Raw genomic sequence first — 23,929 nt, 5'->3', positions numbered from 1 at the left:
TAACGTTTCTAACGAATGAAATGCATCACTCTAACTGTGTGGCAGTAATATGTTAAAAGTCGTAACACATAAAGAATTTAAGTTTATTAAACAAAAGTCAGAACTCAAAAGCCCCATATTAATATTCATAAACCATTAGTTGCAAAGAAAAATACAGGGCTTTCACAAAGTTCTGTTTTGTTATATCTGTTTATGTAACTGCCGTTAGTCTAACAATATTATTCAAATTAGTGCCGGCATTCTTATTTGTATGTTACAAGCTGTTGATTAACACAATACTATTCGATCGTTCAGATAGCGAGATTTTGTAATTGGAGAAAAAAGAGATCCATGTTTATATAGCGTACAAAGATTCAACAAAATGTCACAATTATATGGAGCTTATTTTCTTTGTTTACTTATTTTGTGTGGTTGTCTTATACTTTTGCATTTACAGCATTTTAATTTTGCTAATGATTTGACAATCAATGTTCCGTTAAACCATAGGATAGTTAAAGAAATAGTGAGCACAACAACACAGTTTTATGACATTAAATCATTGGCTGAAAACAGACAAATTAGCTATAATGGAAACACAAGTTGCGTTGAAAGAAAAGTTTCCTTATCAGAAATAGCACTTCCATTGACGGGGTTGATCAGTTTTCCAGGATCAGGAAATACCTGGACACGACATCTTATACAGCAAATGACAGGTAAACATTCCACTTATCGTTTTAAATCAAAGAGTTCAATAGATCAGCAAATGTTTCATAAATCATGAGCATAGAAGATACTTGATTGCTGAAACTTTGCAAATATTTGTAGCGTTTTTTGGTGTAATTATATTCTTAATTAGGTATCTATGTTTTTTTAAAAGGTTTGGCAAAAAAATCTGTCCTACGTAATATGTACAAAATATAACAAGTATAGTTATACTACTATTTTGTACTAACTTATCCTATGTGACATCAATATACGGTCATTTTTTGTCCATATGCTATGCATCGTATATGGTGAAAACCAACAGCGGCTAGGTATTCTGTAATCAAAACCGTTATCGGTTCAATCATGATAAACCGTTTTATATTTCATGTCAGGCATATTCATTTACAAAAGGGACACAATTAATGCATTTATAATAAAAAGAAAAAAACAGGAACTATATTATCTGACCAAACAGATAAAGATTTCCTGGTACATTTTGCCATTCTTGGTGTAGAGATTGTTCCAGTTGTTGTAGGTGCCTACATGTGATTCGTATCATTGCCCAAATAAAATTTCAAATTTCATTTGTGGTCATATCAAAATTGAGACAAAGTGCCAGGTGTGAGGAGAAGGGTTGAAGTATATATATATAATCTATATGATGACAAAGACGAAGATCAGAAATTAGATGCAACAATTACATAATTCATTTTAAAATTAAGTAAAAGTCCTTGTGGTTAATGCAAATACTTATTATGGGCAAACTGTTAAACGAGATCAAATCTAAAATACAGAGAAAAACAGCCAGCCACAACATACGGCACACGAGATAAAATTATTCAATGTTCAATATTAGATCTGTTATAACGTTTATATGGCCTATTACAGTAACATTAACAATATGTTGCAGATTAATCTCTTATTATCAAAGAGATTTTCTTTGTAAACTAATTATACACAGTCTTGGGCAATTTACATATATTTACTCTGTGTGAATAATCTTCTTGGAGCTCCTTTGGTTGATAAATTCACCACATTTCACATATCTCTCAGAATCTACAAGCAAAGTTGACAGTCATTTATTGCATATCAGATTTTTAACCCATGCTGACAATTTTATCTAGAATGGTGGTCCCCAGATGAGTCACGTGCTCCAAAATGGCGTCATTACGGGGTATTGTTCGCATGCACTTTATACATTCTCTGTGCGCTCAAGCATAACATTGCCGATGACTGAACAGAATTCCACAGCTCGCAGCCATATAATTTTTTTGGGTAAAACAACCGTTTGTAAATGGTCGTGAGTGTCGGAGGTATTAAACCATCTGGGTGAAGACCACAATTGAGAATACCATAAAACGTTGTCCTTAATTTACTTACTGCTTCGTCTATGGAAGGATTCATGCATAGATTATTATCACAAAGGATTCCGAGATGTTTGTATTGGTAACCATATGGAATAGGTGAATTCCCTAGTAAGAAAGTTTGTTCGTTCACATAATGTCGGGGGCAAAGTATTTCAAAACACAGTATGTAGAAGCATTGTATTCGAATCGCAATTTTGATGCGTATCAGTATCATATATCTAACATTTGTTGTTAACCTTTCCGACAGAAGGAAACTAGCGCCATGTCATCTACCGCCGTCGACGAACGTATTGTAAAGTTGTAAACCCACTTCGTTCTACTTCCATTATCAAGTCATTTATGAATAAAATATATAGCAACGGTGAGCTTTTACTCCCCTATCTTGTGCCTTGTAACATGTTCAGTGGCTCTGACGTAGATCCTTTATACTTTACAACACTTATCATGTCTTTATACATATCAACGAACGATACAAAAAATGTCATCTACGTTACAATCATTAAATTTGCACGAAAGGCCGTCATGCCACACTCTGCCAAATGTTTGACGAGCGTCCAAGTAATATACATATACTTGACTATGATATTCTTTACAATATAGTAAAGTTTCTTTGAGTAGGAAAGATGTCATCATACAGCCTAATCCATCTTGAAAACCACCTTGTTGACTATTGATATTTTGCAGGATTGTTTTTGACGAGCGTCCTAACAGCACTGACTTATACAATTTAAGAACGGTAGGCATCAGTGTAATAGCCCTTATCATTCGGATCATCTTTGCGTTTATTATTACCTTTATGAATTATCACAATAATACTTTACTTCATTCCTGTTGAAATATGACTTTCTTAGCATTATGGTGACAGTGCATGAATAACAACGGATCCACCTAGAATAAAGTACTCATATATCATAGAATATTTTGTCTATTCTGCTGGCTTTTCCACGTTTACATGATTGAATCGCACATTCTATCTCATTTTCTGTGACATGGACATTACGATTTAAAGATTTTGACTGTATAGCATCATTTAAGGCATGCGTAACTTCTTTTTCCAATTGTCATCATAACTAACATAATTTGATGGTGAATACAAGTTTTCGAAATATAAATGCAATTGCTGACAGATACTCTGCTCGTCACGGTATGTATCATCATTGAAAACCATTTTACAACCTGGAGATGTATTAGAACTCTTGCACTTGTTATTAACTAAGTTTCAGAAATGTTACTAATCAAAATATTTCGCTATCTATTGATGATAAGTTATTCTTAGAGACATTGTTAATGCAAATTCGCGGTCACACAATCTCTTATGCCACTTTTATAAAACGACAGGACAATATCAATGAGAAAACACTTATTAAAGACATTGAAATTTTACAACAATACACTAATACAGAAAATGAAAATGCCTTGTTAAATAAGCAACAAGAACTGCAAGATATAAGGAAAAAAAGGTTAGAGGGATCCTTTATAAGATCGCGAGCAAAATGGGTATTAGAGGGAGAAAAACCGACCAGATACTTTTGTAACCTAGAAAATAAGCATTTCGTTTAAAAAATATGGCAACCCTTTTTAACAAGACGGGTGAAATTATAAATAATCAAAAAGCTATTTTAATGGAAACCATGAGCCATTATAAGTCCTTCTACTCTGCAAAGATTACTAACACAGTTAATTAAGATAACCTGTTTCTTGATATAAATGTAACAAAACTTTCCGAGACGACAAAAAATAGTTTAGAGGGTTTTATTTCTCGAGAAGAGGCTTTGGCAAGTTTAAAACGAATGGCAAATGATAAATGGTTTTACTTCGGTGTTTTTTAAATTCTTTTGGATTGATATAGGAGATTTTGTTTTGCGTTCAATTAATTACTCATATACCACAGGAGAACTCTCGCAATCCGATAAATTAGGTGTTATCAAATGTATCCCGAAAGGTGACAAAGATAAACGTTTCTTAAAAAATTGGCGTCCGATTTCCCTACTTAATAATACATATAAAATTGCACCCGCGTGTATTGCCAATAGAATTAAATCTGTATTAGACAAATTGATAAGTGAAGACCAAAGTGGATTTATCCCGGGGAGATCTATAGGAGATAATATTTGTTTAATTTATGACTTAATGTTTTATACTGAACAAAATAATATTCCCGGAATGTTATTACTAGTCGACTTCGCTGCGGCATTTGATTCCGTGTCTTGGGACTTTATGATTTCGGTTCTGAAATTTTTCAACTTTGGTGACTCTATTGTTTCATGGGTAAAACTATTTTATACAAATATACAATCATCTGTTGTTGTTAATGGCCACCTCTCCGACTGGTTCCCCTTATTTCGAGGTTGTAGTTAAGGGGAACCCCTGTCACCGTATATTTTTGTCCTGTGCGCGGAGATTCTTGCTTTACTTATAAAAAAATAGTAATATCAAAGGTATCAAAATTAAGGGTATAGAGTATTTGATGTCACAATACGCAAATGACACCGCATTGATATTAGACGGTTCTGAAAAAGCCCTCGTGCATACTATGAAAGTTTTAAAATTTTATGCAGATATCTCTGGTTTAAAAATAAATGTTGACAAAACTAGGGCGTTATGAATAGGTGCAATGAGAAATAGCGATTTAGAGTTATGTCCGGAAATCGGTGTTAAATGGGACAAAGGTCCATTGAAATTATTGGGAGTAACTTTATCAACAAATATTACATCTATAAGTGATCTTAACTATCCTTCCAAGATAAATGAAGTTAAGACTCTTTTAAAAGTATGGTCCAGAAGACTACTTTCTCCTATAGGAAAGATCACAGTGATTAAGACGCTTGCTTTGTCTAAATTAACTAACCTGTTTTTAACTTTACCAAACCCTAAATCTGATGTAATTAAAGACCTACAAAATGTATTTTTCAAATTTTTTGGAATGATGGACCGGATAAGATAAGTAGAATAAAACTCACTCAAGATATACATGTATGTAATGGTGGGCTTAGAGCGGTTAACTTAATACATTTCATCCGTGCTTTGAAAATCACTTGGATAAGAAGACTTTTATCTTCAAACACTAAATATCCTTTTCTTGTACAAGAATTGGGTCCAGCTCTTTACCAGTCGACCAAATATGGTAGTGACTATTTGTTACAACATAAAAGTAAAGTAAACAATTTGTTTTGGAAGGATGTTTTGAATTCATTTTATTTATTTCAATGTAAGATTTGTTCAGGTAATTGGGCAGATTTCTTGTCAAATCCGGTATGGTTAAATCCTAATTTCAAAATTGCAGGAAAATCGTTTGAATTTAAACACTACTTAAGAAAAGGTGTTTCGTTTGTCAACGATTTTGTAAATGAAAATGGGTTGTTTTATAGTTTTCAAGAATTTCAAAGATTATTTTATGTTAGCTCAAACTTTCTTGAATATGAAGGCATAATACGTTCCTTCAGAAAAACTTTGACGGATTTTCATGTAAATCAAAATGATATCGAAGTAAAAAACCCGATATTGCCATTTGCCATCCAAATACTTAACAAAAGTCGCAAAGGATGTCGCGCAATATACGACGTGCTGGTCAATAATAATCGTCAGACAAAATCAGAAATAAAAGGGCAAAATGATTTTTCTAATATTTATCTTAACTGGAAAAGTATCTACTTTCTACCCTTTAAAGTGACTAAGGATCCAAAACTTTTATGGCTTCAATATAGAATAACGCACTAATGTATTACTGAAAAAGATTAATGTTTGGGTCAACGACAACTGTACATTTTGTAATGTCAATCCAGAAACCATAAAACATTTATTTTGGGAATGTGACATAGTCAACATGTTTATAAGGGACGTGCAGGGCTGGTTAACAAACAAAATTCCAATTTCATCTTTTCATTTTTCAGAACAATCTGTCATTTTCGGCTGTTCCCGATTCACAGTTCCAGAGAATGATATATTATTATTATTAAAACATTATATTTACAAATGTAAAATGAAGTCCGTATTGCCATGCTTAGAGGCTTTAAAAAATCAATTACTATTTTTGGTTAAAACAGAAATAATTAATGCCAAAAAAATGCTTAGGTTTGAAACAATGCAGGATGTATGGAAAGAATACATAAAATTAATCAATGAAAATGAAAGTACCTAACATTATTAGCTGTAAGAAAATTGTGACACTTATTGTTGTTGTAACTTAAATCTTTAATAATTGAACGTTTGTGCAGAGTAAACTTTGCCTTTTTTAAAAAATATAATAAGAAAATACATATAGTACTTTGCAATTGTATGAATTTGTGTGTATCATTTCAGAACATTGTTATTACATCAAATTTCATGGTATTGTATTATTGTATTATTTCATGAATTTTATTGTTTGCATTGTACAATAAAGAGAAATAAAAAAAAAGTTTCAGAAATGATCTCAGTCCATTTCTGCTACGTTATCCATGTCGTCATCAAGTTTTTTTGTAGATGGTTCCGGACTTGAGATCTTCTTGTAACTCCTTTGGTTTAAATAATTCTCCACATTTCACATATCTCTCGGAATCTACAAGCAAAGTTGATAGTCATTTATTGCATATCAGTTTTTTTACCCATGCTGGCAATTTTATCTGGCGTGGTGGTCCCCAGAAGAGTCACGTGCTCCAAATGGTGTCATTTTGTCGCAGAACAGGGTGAAACTGCGTTCTCAAGATCACGTCAGATCGCAGTTACTGAAATTGCTAATTGATATGCTACTGGAAAAAAATAGTAGCGGATGAAACTACAGGAGTTTCCATTAAAAAATAATTTAATGATGTAAACCATTTAAAATATGGTAGAGTATGCAAGGAAAAACACCTGACATGATTTTGTTGTTCAGATTGGAATATCTGCCCCTCGGTTACCCACCTCGTCACCCACTGGACGGGTACCCTCGGGACAGATAATCCGATTCTAAACGCAACACGTGATAGCTATTACTATAAGCACAACTTTCATGACTTTGATGAAAATATTCTTGCCGAAAAGTAAATGTATATAATCCACTTATTATAAAATGTTTCTTAAATGGTCCCTAACATGATACGAAAAAGTAAACTGAATTTCAAATCAATATACAAATAAAGTGAGAGGTGAAACTACCTTTATATAATCTGAGACGTGCCTTTACTTACCTATATACATGTAACTTTATATAGTGGCAGATGTAATTTTACCTTACCGATATACACTTACCTTTGAATAGTTAGAACTAATAGAATAATAATATTTGCATTTTGATGCTATATACTTGTTATATTACAGGTATTGGTACTTCAAGTGTATATTGTGACAAAAAATTGAAGAAAGCCGGCTTTCCGTTCGAATGCTCTCACGAACTTTTTAACAGAACCATTGTCATAAAGTCGCACAGACCAAAGGATATTTCACGGTTCACAAAAATTATTTTGTTGATCAGAAATCCGTATGATGCACTGTTGTCTTATTCAAAGTTTCGGTTATCAGGGCATGTTAAACATCCATCTATAGAAAGACTGAAAACAGGTTTGTTTTGATTCTTGTTACTCTTTATATTGAGCTTGATTTAGGAAGTAAGGCATATTCATTCATAAAAAGAGTCGTATTTATATGTTTACGTAATAAATTCATTTAGCGATTGACTATGTATATTATCGCCTGTAAAAACACATACAAGTGTATATTCTCAGGATTTGGAACAAGAGCAAAACAGAGGCACATGTCGCATAAAACTTTATGAAATATACCCGTATTGACCATAGTATTGAAATTTGAAAAAAAAATCAGAAATTCGTTTCATGTAAATAGCGGAAGATTGGAAGTAAAGTGCAGAATTGTGATTTTAAACGCAGTTTTTGTCTAGTAACGTATCAATTAATCAGTATCTTTTGCGACCATTTGCGGATTGTTATTTTATTGCATTTTTGTCTAGTTACATTACAATTAGTCAGTATCTCTTGCGACCATTAACGGATTGTTGTTTTAATGCATTTTTTGTCTTTTAACGTAACAATTAATCAGTATCTCTTGCGACAATTTACGGATTGTTATTTTAATGCATTTTTGTCTAGTAACATTACAATTAATCAGTATCTCTTTCGGTCATTAACGGATCAATGATTGTGTTCATTTTGCATATCAGACAGAATCAGACACTGTCTGTCGACACAGAGCCATGTTTTCGCCGTAAACAGTTATCCTTGAGCTAAGTATTCCAGTCGGTACCGGCATTTTGTGTAAGATCCTTATGTAACTGCATGGACGTAACGTAACGCCAAATGTAATTGGGAATTAAAAAAACTTAGTATCCAGAGAGAGGCAAACAGGTTTCGGAAATTCTCGCTGGTATATCATTAATATTTTTGGTTTCTATCCAAAATACTATTTTTCGTTTTTATGACTGTAGTATCAAGACAAGTAATAAGTATTGGAAATAAGAAACTATATGATTTTATACCTTAAACAATCTGTCAATGTTAATTATTATTTTTGAAAATTTTGAGAATAAATTGACTTGTGTATGAAACGTTTTCATTAATAGAATAATATACAACATATATTTTTGACAATTGTTCATCTCCAACAAATCATTAGCTAGTAAAATATCGGATTTATTTAAGTGCACCCTTCTTTTTCAGAAATTGATAACAATTCAGCACAGTTATTAGAACGGTATGCAGCAATAGTGACAGAGATAACTAAACATTTCAAGGGACCAGTGTATGTTCTTCAATATGAGAATCTCAAATCAAACATGTTGGATGAGTTGACTAAACTTTCAAAGTTCCTGAAAACAAACCAGACTTACAACGACTTACGCTGTACTGTCAAACTTCAGGAAGGAAATTTTCATCGCAATACATCTGACCAGGAGCATATTAAATTGTTAAAACTCCTTTATCAAAACAGCATATTATTAAAGATACAGGAAAAAGCAAAGTTTGTGGAAGACGAAATAAAGAAAGCTTACGATTTAGATATTGATCTGAGAGGCCTGGAATATAAACTATTTGAAACAGAAATCCAATGATTTATATTAAAATTAACAACAAACGTTGGCTGGTTGATGTTGAAAAATTTTTTTATAGTTAGTATCATTATAAAATAGTGACAATAATTGAGTACGTATTGTAAGCGGAAACAATGATGATTTGTCTTTCAGAGCTCACTAACAATAATACCATCTCGATGTGTTAGACGAATCTTTCATGATAATTATTATACGTAATCGTAAATATGATTGAAAACAATTTTAGCTTCACTAGGCAGAATTAAAGTGATAGATATCCCTATTTTTTTATTTGAAAATGTAAAAAGAATGAGGGACTGTACGTAGTACATAAAATACAGGGTATTCTCATTTGACCGAAACAGGACACTAGTGACGAGATAACAGAAATGTTGTTTTAGAGGTTAGCTCACAGGTACTATATGTAATTGTCAGGTACCATATGTAACATCTGTTTCTTATTTCTGAAAATGAGCCCTTCTAATTCAGAAAAGGACTTAAAGTAAAAAAAAAGTATGGTAAATGTTGTTTAATGTTGCCAGCAGATGTCCTTAAATTCATAGCCTCAGCCATACTGTCGATGTTTTCTATTTGCAATATTACCCATATAGGAAATAATCCCTGATCTTGTTTTCTATGCATTATTTTTCATTAGTTATAGCCCATAAATATATTTTTGTGAATTGTTTTTACATAAAACATAGAGTATTCAGCTGCTGAACCTGTCACCTGATCTTCAACAATTACAATACTACCGATAGAGCCGACACGTGTTTATTACCGTGTTTGCTAACCATTGAACGTGTTATTTAAAATGGTAACATATGTTGATGACCATTTAGTATGCCTGTCAATTACCCATTCAAATATAAATCCATACCATACCTCCTTACAGTTTAGTTAAGTAATTTACTGGCCCTGCTTCTTGACAATACTAATGGTCTTTTAGATGAGGTCCCATATATCGGTGTATTACACCGGGCATGTAAAAAAGTAGGGTCGCCTTTGGTATAGGGCAGTTGCTGTAACATGCATTACCCCGAAACGGACAACTAACCTTTTCCGGAGCGTAGCAAACTTGGCAACCGACCGCGGCAAGCACAAAGTTTTACAATCATAAGTCGACCATCCAAAGTCAAATAACAAGCTTATTAATCATAGGACCCCATAAAGAGTTAAACACCTTATTGTCTGACCATTCACAGCACAGCATACACGTCTTTGAAGGTGAAAATGTCGCATCATATCTAGACAAAATAACTGCAGCGGTACTTTATATATACATGTTACACTTTATTTAATCATCAACTATAATAAAGCTTTTTGGAAGCCATAGTAAATTGTTGTGATACTAAGTACCATGTATTCTTCATATACAATAATAGACCTATTTTCAGTTGTGGAAAGTTTGAGAATATGCTGTTCATCCGATTAGCGACAATAAATGAGCCGTGCCATGACAAAACCAGCATAATGCGTTTGCGACCAGCATGGATCCAGACCAGCCTGCGCATTCGCGCTTCTGATCAGGATCCATGCTGTTCGCTATCAGTTTCTCTACTTGTTATAGGGTTTGTAAGCGAACAGCATGGATACGGATGCGCAGACTGGTATAGATCCATGCTGGTCGCAAACCCATTATGTTGGTTTTGTTATGACGTGGCTCAATTATGTTAATAATGATTATTTATATATATGACTTAACACGCGAGATATTGTTAATGATTGGTTAATTCGTTTATTCATTTACATTGAGAACATATTTCAAAGAATTATTTTTGTTTTGACTGAGTATAACAGATGTGTATTTCACGAACACGGGCGATATAAATGCAGTTAATGATGCTCTCTTAACAGCAAATAATTCATGATATTTATTGAATATTCCGTTGTTTGAAAATGATACATTAAAGAAGAGGGAAAATTAAGTGTATAGACATGAGGCGGTTACTTCTAGTAAAAGTATTTCACTGTGTATTTGTATTTATTATGTCTGGACTTTTTCTGTTTATTCTGACAAATATAAATTCAGCTAATACCAAAATGTACGACTCGACTCAACTTTACTCAAATACGAGGATAAATGGTGACACCAGCGATGCTGCAAAAACTTACTCTACTTACCAGCCATGGTTTGAAAATCGCACTAAAGAACGAGAAACTCATTCAAATTGTAGCTATAGAAACGTTAGTTTGTCAGATAAGAAACTTCCATTGACAGGATTGGTCAGTTTTCCAGGATCAGGAAATACATGGACACGACATCTTATACAACAAATGACAGGTAACCAATAAACATACATTTAGACTGTAAATGTTTTGGGATGCAGGAAAGTGTTTGAATTATAATTGTAAATCTTGCATTGCTGGTCACAACAGAAAGCCTATTTTTAAGTTTATTTATTTATTAATTTATTTATTGATTTATTCTAAATATTATAATATCTGTCATATGTTTGTTACATAAACAAATAATTTTCTTTGATGATATGAAATCATGTAAATATATTAATTTCATTAAGCTGGTAATGAAAAACAAAACAGAAACATTCAGATTATATAGTGTATAGTTTAAAAAAGGAAAAGTGTTTTCTAATAATAGGATATAGCTACTTTCTTTAGATAAAAAGAATTTATCTCCGTTATAAGAACGTGATAAGACATAATGCCCATTTTGCATATAAGATCGTTTACAGCACGTATATATTAGCAATATGTTACATTCTTAACAGATTATTTTGTACCATATTTTCCTCCGAGTTTAACAATAATATCTTAATGTCTCAATCGCCGATGTGTTTTAATAGAATATTGTCGAGTGCGTGTGTGTGTGCGCGCGCGTGTGTGCGTTTGCGCGCCTGCGTGCGTGTGTGTTTGTGTGTGTGTGTGTGTGTGTGTGTGTGCGTGTGCGTGTGCGTGATTACTCTCTCCCACTATGTTATGCACTAATTCAATGTTTCTATGTATGCCATTGTCATGTGATTGTTATAACGAAAAACTTGTAAAAGTTTTAGTTAATAAAGCATCTATCTATCTCTAGCTATTAAAGCCGGTTAGATTAATTGGTCGTCGAGATATCACCAAATATGTGTTAAAATCAGCGTAAAACAATTCAACATAACAAATAATATAGAGGCAAAATGAATGCATAATTGTATGATTTCTTTTTGTATAACACAGGCATTGGAACCTCGAGCGTATATTGCGACCGGAAGTTGGAAGAGTCAGGGTTTCCATTTGAATGTTATCATGAGAGAATGCGCCAGACAATTCTCGTCAAAACACATCATAGAAAGTCTATTCCGTTCTTTAAGAAGATCGTGTTTCTTATCAGGAATCCATATGACGCATTACTTTCTTTAGCAAAATTCAAAATGTCGGGACATACGCAAAATCCATCTGCGTACAGACTTAGAGAATGTATGTAAATGTATATTTAATTAGTTGTTTCTCGAAGTTAACTGTGCAACAATTGTGCAAATACATAATGTTGGTAAAAGAAGTTGACGTGCACTTCACTTCAGTATTGTCTCTGGGCCGGAGATTAAATACTGCTGAAGTCGGTGCTGGGGGTGTGGGAGGGGAAGACGTTGCACTTTCTATTATCTCTGAATCAAACTAGGTCTACACTTTTCACTTTTACACGTTATGTTCATTAATTGCTCTTGGGGATATTCCCGATTATTTGCCTTACCCATTTTCACGGAGCTTTTGAAATATAATTATTCTATATTTACGTGTATACTCAACAAAACCGATTTTCTTTTGTTGCCATTGCTCAGGATTGGTCTTCACTTTCCAGACATAATTACAGTCAATACATAAATGAATGGTTTTATTTATAAATGTTGGGTGAAGAAAAAAAACAACAGTTTACTAAGATCTTCTTACTTCATGGAATATAAGCTGCTGTAGGGAAATATAACACATACAGAGTATAGTAAAAGAAAAGGGGAAGTAACATTTATTCCAGGTTGATAATATGTCCAGTTGTAAATAATACCATGCTTTAATCTTAATTTCAGTGATTGAAAGAACGTTTGAGACGTTGTTGGAATGGTACTTGGATCTTGTTATAATGATATGTGAACAGTTTGAAGGACCAGTATATGTTCTCCAGTATGAGATGCTCAAACATAATATGTCATCAGAGTTAAATAAAATCTCGAAATTTCTTGGAACAAAAGTGACTGATGGTGATATTGATTGTACTGTTAAACTACAAGAAGGAAATTTTCATAGAAACACTACTCATAGAAAACATTGTCAATTACTTAACTTTATTTACCAAGGAGAAATTCTTTCTCGGATACAAGATACTGCGGTATTTGCTGAAAATATGTTAAATGCGGCATACAATCTAAACTTAAGCTTACGAGGCCCTGAAAAGAGAATTTTCAGTTTGAGGTTATGATATAGCTTTAACTGAACTATAATTATCATCTGTTTCATGGTTATATAGTCTGCATGTGCCAATGCGTGCTTGTTATACATGCACAAATACGGTATTGCTTGCAAATGTGAACTTAAATAACGTAGATGACATACTATCATTTATTAGTAATTTCTTTTTACTAAAATAAAAATAGCGGCTCGAATTATATATGCAAACAACCGTTTAAATAGGGCCATAATACAACTTGTAAAAATCTTTATAACTTATAATATAATCTAAACGGAAGTGCAACAATGTATTCATAAAAAATACACTTACATTAAATTTGCAAGATATAGCGCATAATAGTAGCAGCGAAAATCGATCACCTAAGATGGTGCTAAAGGGTGTGCTGTTGAGCAGACGTGATTATTATATGGAGTGTTACTTTATCAAAATAAACGTCAAGTTCATGTACGAAGAAAACTATGTTTCCCTGATGTATTTATTTACCATACTTGAAACAAATTGTTCATCTACCGATTACAATGGATTCATTTTATGACACTTCTTCGTTTCTTACTTTTGATGTAATCTAGTAGCCTGGGTTCCAGTCTGTCGATTTTTTTTATGTTTCTGTTTGGCAAATCGACACTATCAAAACGACGAAATCGAACGAATACGGAATAGCGCATATGTTATGAATAAAGAAAAAATGTTATAAATAAGCAAAAACTATCAACGCCTGAATCTCAGGCTAGTAATCTAGGTATTTTAAAGTGATTTTTCTTAATAGTTTAAACATTAAATTCTAAGTTAAAGAACATCTCGCATTCGAAGGAAAAGAAATACAATGTATAGCGACATGCTATTGAAATGTAAATGAGGGCAATGTTATTCCTACAAATGCGAATTGCACGAATTGCACGTAATATTCGCTGTATGTAACTGAAGAACAATTTGTCTTTTTATCGGGTTATATTTTCAATATAATATAATTATCAAACATGATTGAAAACCAGTATAATGTAAAGCTAAGCTATGACTATGCAGTCAGGGTTCGGAATGCATCGACTACTGCCTGTTCATTTGTATATAGATCTTTGACGTTTCAGTAGATGGAAATTATTTAAAATTGTAATTTGCGGAGAAAATAAATAATAAAATGAATTCGCCCTCCCCCGAACAACAAAACTTGAAAACACTCACATGCACGCACGCACACACAACACACAGAGTATTTTGGTGCAGAAGCCTTGTAACAATATAACACGGTATTTACCAATATGAATATGAGTATGCTGTATAATACATATGCTGCTTTTTAGGATTTTCATACAAAATTTCTCCATGTAAAATCTTATCTATTTACTGACTTAAAATAAAAGCCCATTAACAACACAAAAATTGCGTTGTTTTATGTTTGTGTCTTACAAGCTGCACAAAATCTTTGGATTTACTTAATGAGAAACACGACATGTGTTGCTTTATAGGATTTCAAACAAGTCACCGGGCGACATCTATGTTATTCTTAGAGCAAACGTTAAGTAACTTCGTGGACTTATTATTTAAAATTATGTATGTATCATGTCATCAAATAGATGTAACTGGTTTTTGAAAAATAGGAAAAAAATTCTAAAATTAGTCCCTGGAATAATTCGTTTTAAGCAGGTAGACCTCTAGAGGTGAAGGAGCTTTTTAGTCAGTACAACACGTTAAATTTGGGATGTAGTGAATAAATTCTAATTTACTACCCTGATCTTTCAATTTTATTTTCAAAATTGCAGCAAAATCATAAAAATAAAAAATTATAACAATAATCCACGTAAGTCAAACATTAAGCATTCTCTCATTCATGTAATTCTTACAAAAATTCAAGAAGTTCTAATTGAATATGTCATATATAAATAAGAGGATGCATAAACTATGTTATGGTATCTGCATACACTTTTTTGTTAACCTATAGTTATTAACCTATAGTATATAGAGTTTAAAAGGTGACATTTTCCCTCTGTGTTTGCTCCAAAGATGTTTGTTTAACGGAGACTGTATATAGCAACTTTCAATGGTTTCAAACATCATATTTGAACATAATATTATTGTTTAAACTTATAAAAATGCAAAAGTCAGTCTTTGACTAAATTATCACAAAACTGTCTGCGCACAAATGTCATAATGTGTGGTGTATCAACAGTTTTTCAAATGGTTTAAAGGGAGGCAACTTAATTTTGTGAGTTTTAATTTCGTAAGTTTTATCTCCCGTTCATATTTTTTTGCGATGTTTCACGTCGTCAGCTGGTGTAGATGTGTTTGGTTTTTTTTACTGCTGAGTATAACACTTTTGGAGAAATAATCGCAAAAAGTTTCAGCAATTGTTACGTACTGTTTGCATGAAAGAAAAGGCCTGACATCACTTTGTCATAGACGGACTTTTTCTGTTCAAGTCTCATCATATGATAAAATATGTTCATTTTAGTTCCGAAACAATATAAATTCCAAGAGTAGAGTGTACCGCCAGTTATTTATAACTGCAGTATATGTTATGTTAGGTAAACATTACTTATTATCAACAACATTACTCGCTACAGTTTCTCCCAACACTACATCGTTTTTGCGGAAACCTTGTTTTCAGATGTTATCATCGTTTTCTCTGTAAACTACATTATATTACTACTTAGTTCATAGGAACATTGGATGATTAATTTCATGTTTAAGTAAATTTCACGATACACGCGCTACTGAAATAAGGATAAAAAAGATAATTATACTTGGTTGAAAAAGTTAATTACGTGAAAGAAACAGATTAAAATCTTGCAAAAATAATTTAATTTATATTAATGCGGTAGAAAATATATCGAACGCGACATGTTGTTAATGAGCAGAGCACGCCATATTGCTACAGAAAACCACAGTGCGTGACGTTAAAAGTCTTGAGATAGAGGAAAGTGACACCACGTCAATGTTTTATCGTTACTTGTAGGTCACTATAACTCCTAGTGAAATAGTAGGTTAACCTTAATACATGTTTGTTTATATCTGACATTTGGATACTGATACAGTGTCACAATGGTAAGTTAGCTATTTCTATATTTTAATTCTATTAAATAGAACAAACACATCATAAACAGTTTGTACTATAAATCAGAATTCACATATGTTTAATTACAATGACAATGTGCGCTGTTATGCATGGTGTTAATGTCTCTAGCACAGTTAATATAATATGTTACATGTATGCATTTAATTCTGCTTTTTACAATCTTTGACTGATGCTTAACACTAACAAAACAAGGAAAACATAAAGGAAATGATATGTTGTTGTATTTTAGGTTGACAGGTTGTCGGACGCGAAAGTTAAAGGTTGGTGTATATACTTATAATACAGCTGGTATGTTAACATTTTGATGTCTGTTTGATGTTACTGTTCTAAATCTGAATATTGTAAGAATATAGTATCTCTATTGTTATGTCTGTATTTTGATGGTCAAAATAATTAGTAGCATATCTTAAACCAGGTATGATTTGGGTTAGAATATCAAAGAGGCGGTGACATATAATCCGAACATTAAAAAACATAATATATCAACTCGAATACATTAATCTGCACTAATTAAACTGCACTAATACATCTCATTCTATACTGGAAAAGTAAATATGAGTAATGTAACAAGACATGAATTCAAAGTAGATAAAAACTTCCTCCAGGCAATATGTGACAGGCGGATATATGTTTGAATATAACATGTATTAATAGATAGCCTTGAAACATGCAACATATGGCATGAAATGTTTCTGTGTAAATAATTATATGAACATAGTTGATCAATATAATAACGAAACATGTAAATGTTTATTTTCAATGAGCTGAATAAAACAATGAAAATAATGCTGAAACATAAACAAAGTTTAAATGTGATGATATCAGGCATACTTGTTTAAATACTGGACATTATTATCAAAATGCAAAATACTTTAAAATGTTTATCCTTATGATAAAAATGATAACAATTTATTTCAAATAGTATTGTTTTAAACTTTGCGTTATGTAATAAAAGAAGATAAAGTAGTGGTATGTTTGATTTTGAGTTATCATATTTTGATAGGGACATATAAGACGAAAGCCATGTCATTCTTGATTGCTTTGTGTTCGATGACTTGCGACAATCATTATTTGATAAGGCTAAAACAGTAGATAGTGCATTTTTACAAATGTCTAAAAATGAACAATTAATATTTCTGTTCACTAAAACTGAAATGATACGTTATTGTGCCAAAACCTGTTTTAACATTCTACAACGTCGTCTTTTATTCTCTCTCTTTTATTCTCTTGTAAATAATGCCATTATATTTGCTTTAAACATGATAATGTATTTTACCTAGGTTAAGGTAATCCTTGCTAATCAGGTCATGCAAGATCTTATCTTGGATGATAATCGATCTTTTAAAACGTTTTTATAGGCGCGATAGGGCTCCGATTTACAATTCTCAATTTCTTAGCAGTTTTTATTTTTCGATTAGCGATGGTTACCTTACTTTTAATATTTTGTTTAAATACATTGTAATTTTACTACTTGATTTTAGTCTGAGACTAACTGTATAGGTCTTGAATATGTTTATCATTGATATAATGTCTCTTAAAATTCTTAAATAGAATGGTCGTTTACAGAATTTATGTGAATATGTGTAAATATGTATAAAAATGTATGTATACGAATGAGACAAAAATAAAGTATGAATATATAAGGGCAAATGAATATATAAGGGCAAATGAATAAATAAATCAATGAAATAATAATTATAATGATGATGATGATAATAATAAACAAAATAAAACTCACTTTCAGGGGCAGGAATCTCAAAAAGTAGGCTGATTACCTTTATTTTTTATCAATTTGTTTCAATTATAATTATCTTTAATCATGCAAAATCTAAGGTAATTCTCTGCTGTCTTGTTTAAATTTTCCTTCTTTGCCTTTGTAAAAATGCTTCAAATTTCCCAATAGAAACCTTCAAAGTGTGTTAAGAGTTTTACACACTGTGTTCGATGAATAATTTGACCAGACGCTTATTTCTACATAACATAGGAAAAAAACATAAGTTTTCTATAACTATAAAGTGCATCATATGGGTAATTTTTTTTTACATAACGAAATTAACAGAATCTATTATCATGGTAATAAACCTCAGAGGTTACATTGTGAGTATTTATAGAAAGTTATGGTGCTTCTGTTTACCAAGCGTTGGCGTAGTAGTTAAAGTTTTCGCCTCTCAATCCAAGGATCGTGATTCGAGCCTTACACTGGTCACGACCATGTCTCCTCACACAACACCAGTACTGGTCAGTTCCCGGAAGCGGACTCAAATAATTATTTAAACATCCAAAATCTTGTTTACAATCGAGCTGGAATAAGTGCATATATGTTTAAAACTTATGTTTATTTAAATAACAACACTTGTTAGCTTGTTGGTGGGGAAGTTATCAATTATAAAAAAAAAGAACAGAAAAGAAAGAAATTCATTAAGTATTTGAATCATTGTGATACTTCATCAGAGAATTTTTTATATATAAAGATGAAAAATCTCTTCTTGGACAATATACTTTTATCTTTTGTAATATGAAATGCGTAAGAATAATGTGTAACGTATACTAACAAGAATGTTCCGAAATGCAATTTGTTATATAGATTCAGAATAGATAAGATTAATATATCATGTTTCTGTGTCAATAAATGTTTAGTTTGATTTACAGATTATCGTCGAGTATTTGATGAGTATAAAACAGGAAACAATATCGTCGAGTACCGGTATCTGGAGAAAATGCTTCGTAAACTTGGTTATGATCCTTCAGAAAATGATATGGAGTCGGTGTATGCACATCTAGATGTTTTCTGTTAGTAACTTAAACTATATAACATTTGGTACATTATTGTTTGATTTTATTAACCTGTCAATTCCATACTGATTATACGGTCAAGGCACAGAATATATTAATATCCGATAAATGTTCGGTAAATTCCGTGAAAGGTACGCAGTAAGATATGATTAAATTCATCTTGTTTCCATGAATTATTTACTCTGACCGTTATAGTGCAATAGGGTAAACCACTGGTATATATTATCTAAATGTCCAGCGTGTTGTAAGATCGAGGCAGAGTTTGTCCATATTTTTTTTTATTCATAACTATTTTCATGGAGCTAAATATATCTGTGCTATTTTTCAACATTTGTTCTTTCTATTTTTAATAATTGTGTTTTGCACTTTTTTTGTACATACTATACTTTTGTATGTAACATTGTTTTACAAATAATATTGAAAACTCATCCGAAGCCGTAAAATACAATACAAAACATGACAATTCATGGCTAAAAAGAATGTCAAAAGAACGGATCGAACCTGGGGCCTCTTATGCGTTATTTAATCACTTAACCGACTATGCTATCGCGGATGTTACGACAACCTACATTTAGCTAGTGGGAGTTTCCAAACGTAATTGATATCACTCCATATTAATTCTCGTAAAATAAACGAACAAAACCGAAGTGGGATCGAATATTTAAATGAGTGCTATAATGTATTCATAATTGACAGGTCAATAAAATCAGACTATAACATAGCGTCCATTTCTTTTCATAAATACCCTTTATACTAGTTTATACAAATTTATTTTAGTTCGATTGTGTTGGAAGCTGTAAGCTTATTGAAACACTCACGAATCCGTTCCAGGAACCAATTAGTTCTAAGCAATGAATGTAAAATTTTTTGCTCAAGGAAACAACGGCTTACCCCTGACAGGATTTGAACCCATGCGGTCAGCAATCTTTAGATTACTAGTCCGACTCGTTAACCACTCGGTCACGCCGCCATACCCTTTATATTGACCTTCAAAGTGAAAGTATGCAAGATCTCCATTTTACCTTTATCATTTAATTGGAAAGAAGTGAAGTCCCGTCATCATTGTCATGTTCAATGCTTGCACTATTCTCTATCAGACATTTGTTTGTGATAATTCAGGTAATGGTGATGTAAGCTTCGCTCAGTTTCTCACATTAATGGCGAACAAATTCAATACAGGAGGGACAGAAAATGAAATGAATGAAGAAAAAGAAGAAGATGAAGAACTCCTTAATGAAATGAAAGCTGCTTTTAGAGTGTTTGATGGTGATGGAAACGGTTTTATTAGTCAAGGTATTTATCCATAGTGTCAACAGCTTTTCTAGGGTTAGTATTACACTACTTTTAATGTCAATGAAAGCAATATCAAATAAGTTCTTTCGGTGCCTTGCTATGTGTCTTTTCCCATGGTAAAATGTAGCTGGAGAATATCAGGGGGTTGCGCTACTGTTGATTTTAATATTCATATTTTAGCTAATATCTCTACAATTATATCCTATATTTTTACTCAATGTTTATATGTGTTTACTAGAAATTTAATACTGGTCGAGTATTTATATAAACAAGCACAACTCGTTAAATTGATATCCCCAGTCACACCAAATCTTACGATCTTTAGACCAACGTAATAGCTGGAATGTCACCATATTATCCTAACCCCCACCCAACCCGTGTCGGTGTTACTGGAATTTCATCAATGTTTCTACATTTGATTTCAGCTGAGTTGAAGCATACTCTGATCAACATGGGGGAGAAGTTAAGTGATGATGATATAGAGGATATGATGAAAGAGGCAGACACTGATGGTGATGGTCAGATAAGTTTCCCAGGTAACTTCAATCTTCTACTATATTCCTTACTTTACAGTATATTCTGACTTTATATTCTGACTTTATATACAGTAAATATTTTATGCGCGACTGGAATTTGATAAATAATATAAAAAGCATTTCAAATTCTAGAAATCATGCTCATTTTAAATGACTTGATTTCTAATCATCGAATTGAGCTATAAAAAAGTTTTTATGCCATGTGCTATGGTTTGATAAACAAAACATTGTTTTATAAAATTGTTATATGTTGTTGTGTGTCATAGCTTCGGTCATTGTATCGCATATTATGGTATGTCTTTAAGTATTATTCCATGTTGTTACTATTATATATTTATTATACTACAAACGCTCAAAAATGTATAATCAAAGCACAGAAGGCGCTGAATTTGTTTGGGTCTCAGAATGTAAGAAAGGGGAAGGTTGTGAGATTATAAACCAATTTGTTTTTGTATAGTGCCACCAATGCTTTCCAGCGTTTTAATTTAAGTAAATTGGCTATAAGACTACTTGCAACACTGATATTCAATCCAATGTTTATTTGACTTAAACAGTTTGAAAAAAAAATGAGTTGCCTTTACTTGGATTTGAACTCCAGACCTCTCGCTTCCTAAAAAGCGAGCGCGCAAACCCCTCGGCCATGGTGAATTTATATGTTAACGGCCTGAAGAAAATCATATTATTCTAAATTAAGGTTTGTAACGACGCTAACTGTTGTTTAACACAGATGTAAATAATCATGGAGCTTACTATAAGCATGTATATCTATAAAGAATAAAACAATATTAGAAATCTTCGACCATTCGGGAATTATTTTGCTTGAAAATTAATGCGCTGTCATTTGACCATCTTTACGCAGTGATCTCCCCTGAATTTTTCGGCCTTAGTGTACATATAAAGGGAAGTAACCGCTACAAAAAAGCGGACTACTTTCGGCATTTGCAATTAACAGCATTAGAGTCTGAAATTTCGCTACCATTATTTGTTTGGTCTGACGACCCAAACAAATAAAAATGGTTAACAGTGGTACTTACATATAATGATGTCCTTGTGTATATAACTAAAATCTTACAATCTATTTATTGTTTTATTTCAGAATTTTGTCGGATGTTAACGCTTCAAGAGTTGTATGGGTGATTCTATTCACTATTTCAATGTTGTGATCTGGGCAGCTTGGAAATCTCGTGCTTATTCATTGTGTTATATCATTACTGTAAATCACAAGTGATAAACATTCGTTGCTATACCAGTTGTGTTTCACTAAGTGCCACTCTGGACATGATATGAACAGTGGACTTAACTTACGCAATATAATATAAACCTTTTTTCAGGAAAAGGTAATTAAATCAGAAATATGCTTGTGAAGTATTTGTGACGCTTCATTTATATCGTGATGTAGATAATGCTTCTGACGAAAAGAGGACGTTTCTGATGTTGCATATTTCATGATATAAAACTTCATTGTTCAATGTATTATGTTCACCTTAAGTTATTTTTGTTCGGTTTATTTACTGCCGCGTATCGTTTACCCATACTGTGACGCCCCTGAAGAGTAAGTCATTATTTTCGGATTTGTGTATGGATACCGGGGTACATTGGACCGCGGTTTTTAAAAGACTCGGGAAGTCGAACCTGCAATCACTGGATTACTAGTCCAATGCATAACCACTTGACCACGGATCTGCTCCAGCTTTCTCGTTAGTGGAGGCAATTGTCTGATTTAATTGTTTTATTTCAGTAATGATTGTGTATAATAAATGAAAGAATTAATTAGTAAATACAGATTAAAAAATACAAATTCAAAATCTTGTCCTTTTACCTAAATAATTATCAAAGTCCAAGAACAAAACAGATGTAACCTTGCCAAAGACTTAGATAATTATTGGCATTACTGATTTGGTGATTCCGTTCAATGTGACTTATGACAATTAAAGGAGCTCCACAAAGGCCCAAAAGCATAAAAACATGTGGGCACTTGAATTGAAAAAATATGAAACGAATGATAAAGAAATATGAAAATTTTAAATGCGATTCTTGACCCGATTTGAGGTCATTTTGCATAATATTAAGAGGATATTTTTTCGTTTGAGTGAAATATGGAATATATTTTCACGAAACATGATAAAATGCCACATATTTTCACGATCCGGGACGGAGAGTGAAACTATAAGCATTTTATCATGTTGAGTGAAAATATATACCATATTTCACGAAAAACGATAAAATAACCTTTTTATTTAATTTCAATATCAAAGAAAAATGGTTATGAACCCCCTTGCCTGCTACGCAACTGCAATTATACAGCGCGCAGTAATATAAGTACCGTCTTGTTCTGCACGCGATATTTAGCGCTAGATTGTGACGTCACGTAAACAACTTTTTAAACGTCTGTACAGCGTTAATGACTGAATTAAAGATATTGGTGTTCGGATTTATTTTCTTAGTTAGACCATTTTCTATCATTCTAGATAGTTTTCAAAACAAAATTCAACAAAAAAGTTGTTTGTATTTATCAGATTTTTCAAACCAAATGGCGAAAGAAGTCCCTTAAAATAAATATGAGTTTTGACTCCGCCCACTTTCATATTTATATTTCATATTTATTTTTAAAAAATATGAAATATATTTGACTGATATAGCACCATATTTCATAGGTAAAATTAAATAAAGATGTATATTCTGGAAAAAAGGGTAGAGTGAATGATCTGAAATTTAGCACTTAAGCTTTTTTTTTGTATAGATTTTTATCAAATTGTAATAAAATCTGGAAAGTAATATTTC

General features: G+C 32.2%; 2 protein-coding genes across 2 annotated transcripts; both read left to right on the top strand.

Moving 5' to 3' along the window:
- The first annotated feature begins 289 nt into the window (after positions 1–289).
- LOC132735059 (sialate:O-sulfotransferase 1-like) lies at positions 290–13,614 on the top strand. The gene is made up of 5 exons (XM_060721962.1): positions 290–692; positions 7,329–7,568; positions 8,681–11,335; positions 12,232–12,471; positions 13,077–13,614. The coding sequence occupies exons 3-5, from the start codon at positions 10,990–10,992 to the stop codon at positions 13,463–13,465; spliced, it is 975 nt and encodes a 324-aa protein (XP_060577945.1). The 5' UTR covers positions 290–692; positions 7,329–7,568; positions 8,681–10,989; the 3' UTR covers positions 13,466–13,614.
- A 2,388-nt stretch (positions 13,615–16,002) lies between these two features.
- Positions 16,003–22,961, top strand: LOC132735061 (neo-calmodulin-like). The gene is made up of 6 exons (XM_060721964.1): positions 16,003–16,495; positions 16,756–16,786; positions 19,176–19,316; positions 20,439–20,612; positions 21,038–21,148; positions 22,245–22,961. The coding sequence occupies exons 1-6, from the start codon at positions 16,493–16,495 to the stop codon at positions 22,283–22,285; spliced, it is 501 nt and encodes a 166-aa protein (XP_060577947.1). The 5' UTR covers positions 16,003–16,492; the 3' UTR covers positions 22,286–22,961.
- Positions 22,962–23,929: the final 968 nt, after the last annotated feature.

This window comes from Ruditapes philippinarum, unplaced genomic scaffold, assembly GCF_026571515.1.
Source record: "Ruditapes philippinarum isolate M1 unplaced genomic scaffold, ASM2657151v2 ctg16_1_1_1_1, whole genome shotgun sequence".
NCBI lineage: Eukaryota > Metazoa > Mollusca > Bivalvia > Venerida > Veneridae > Ruditapes > Ruditapes philippinarum.
Note: the sequence above shows the minus strand (reverse complement) of the source record. Positions and strands in the feature narration are given on the sequence as shown.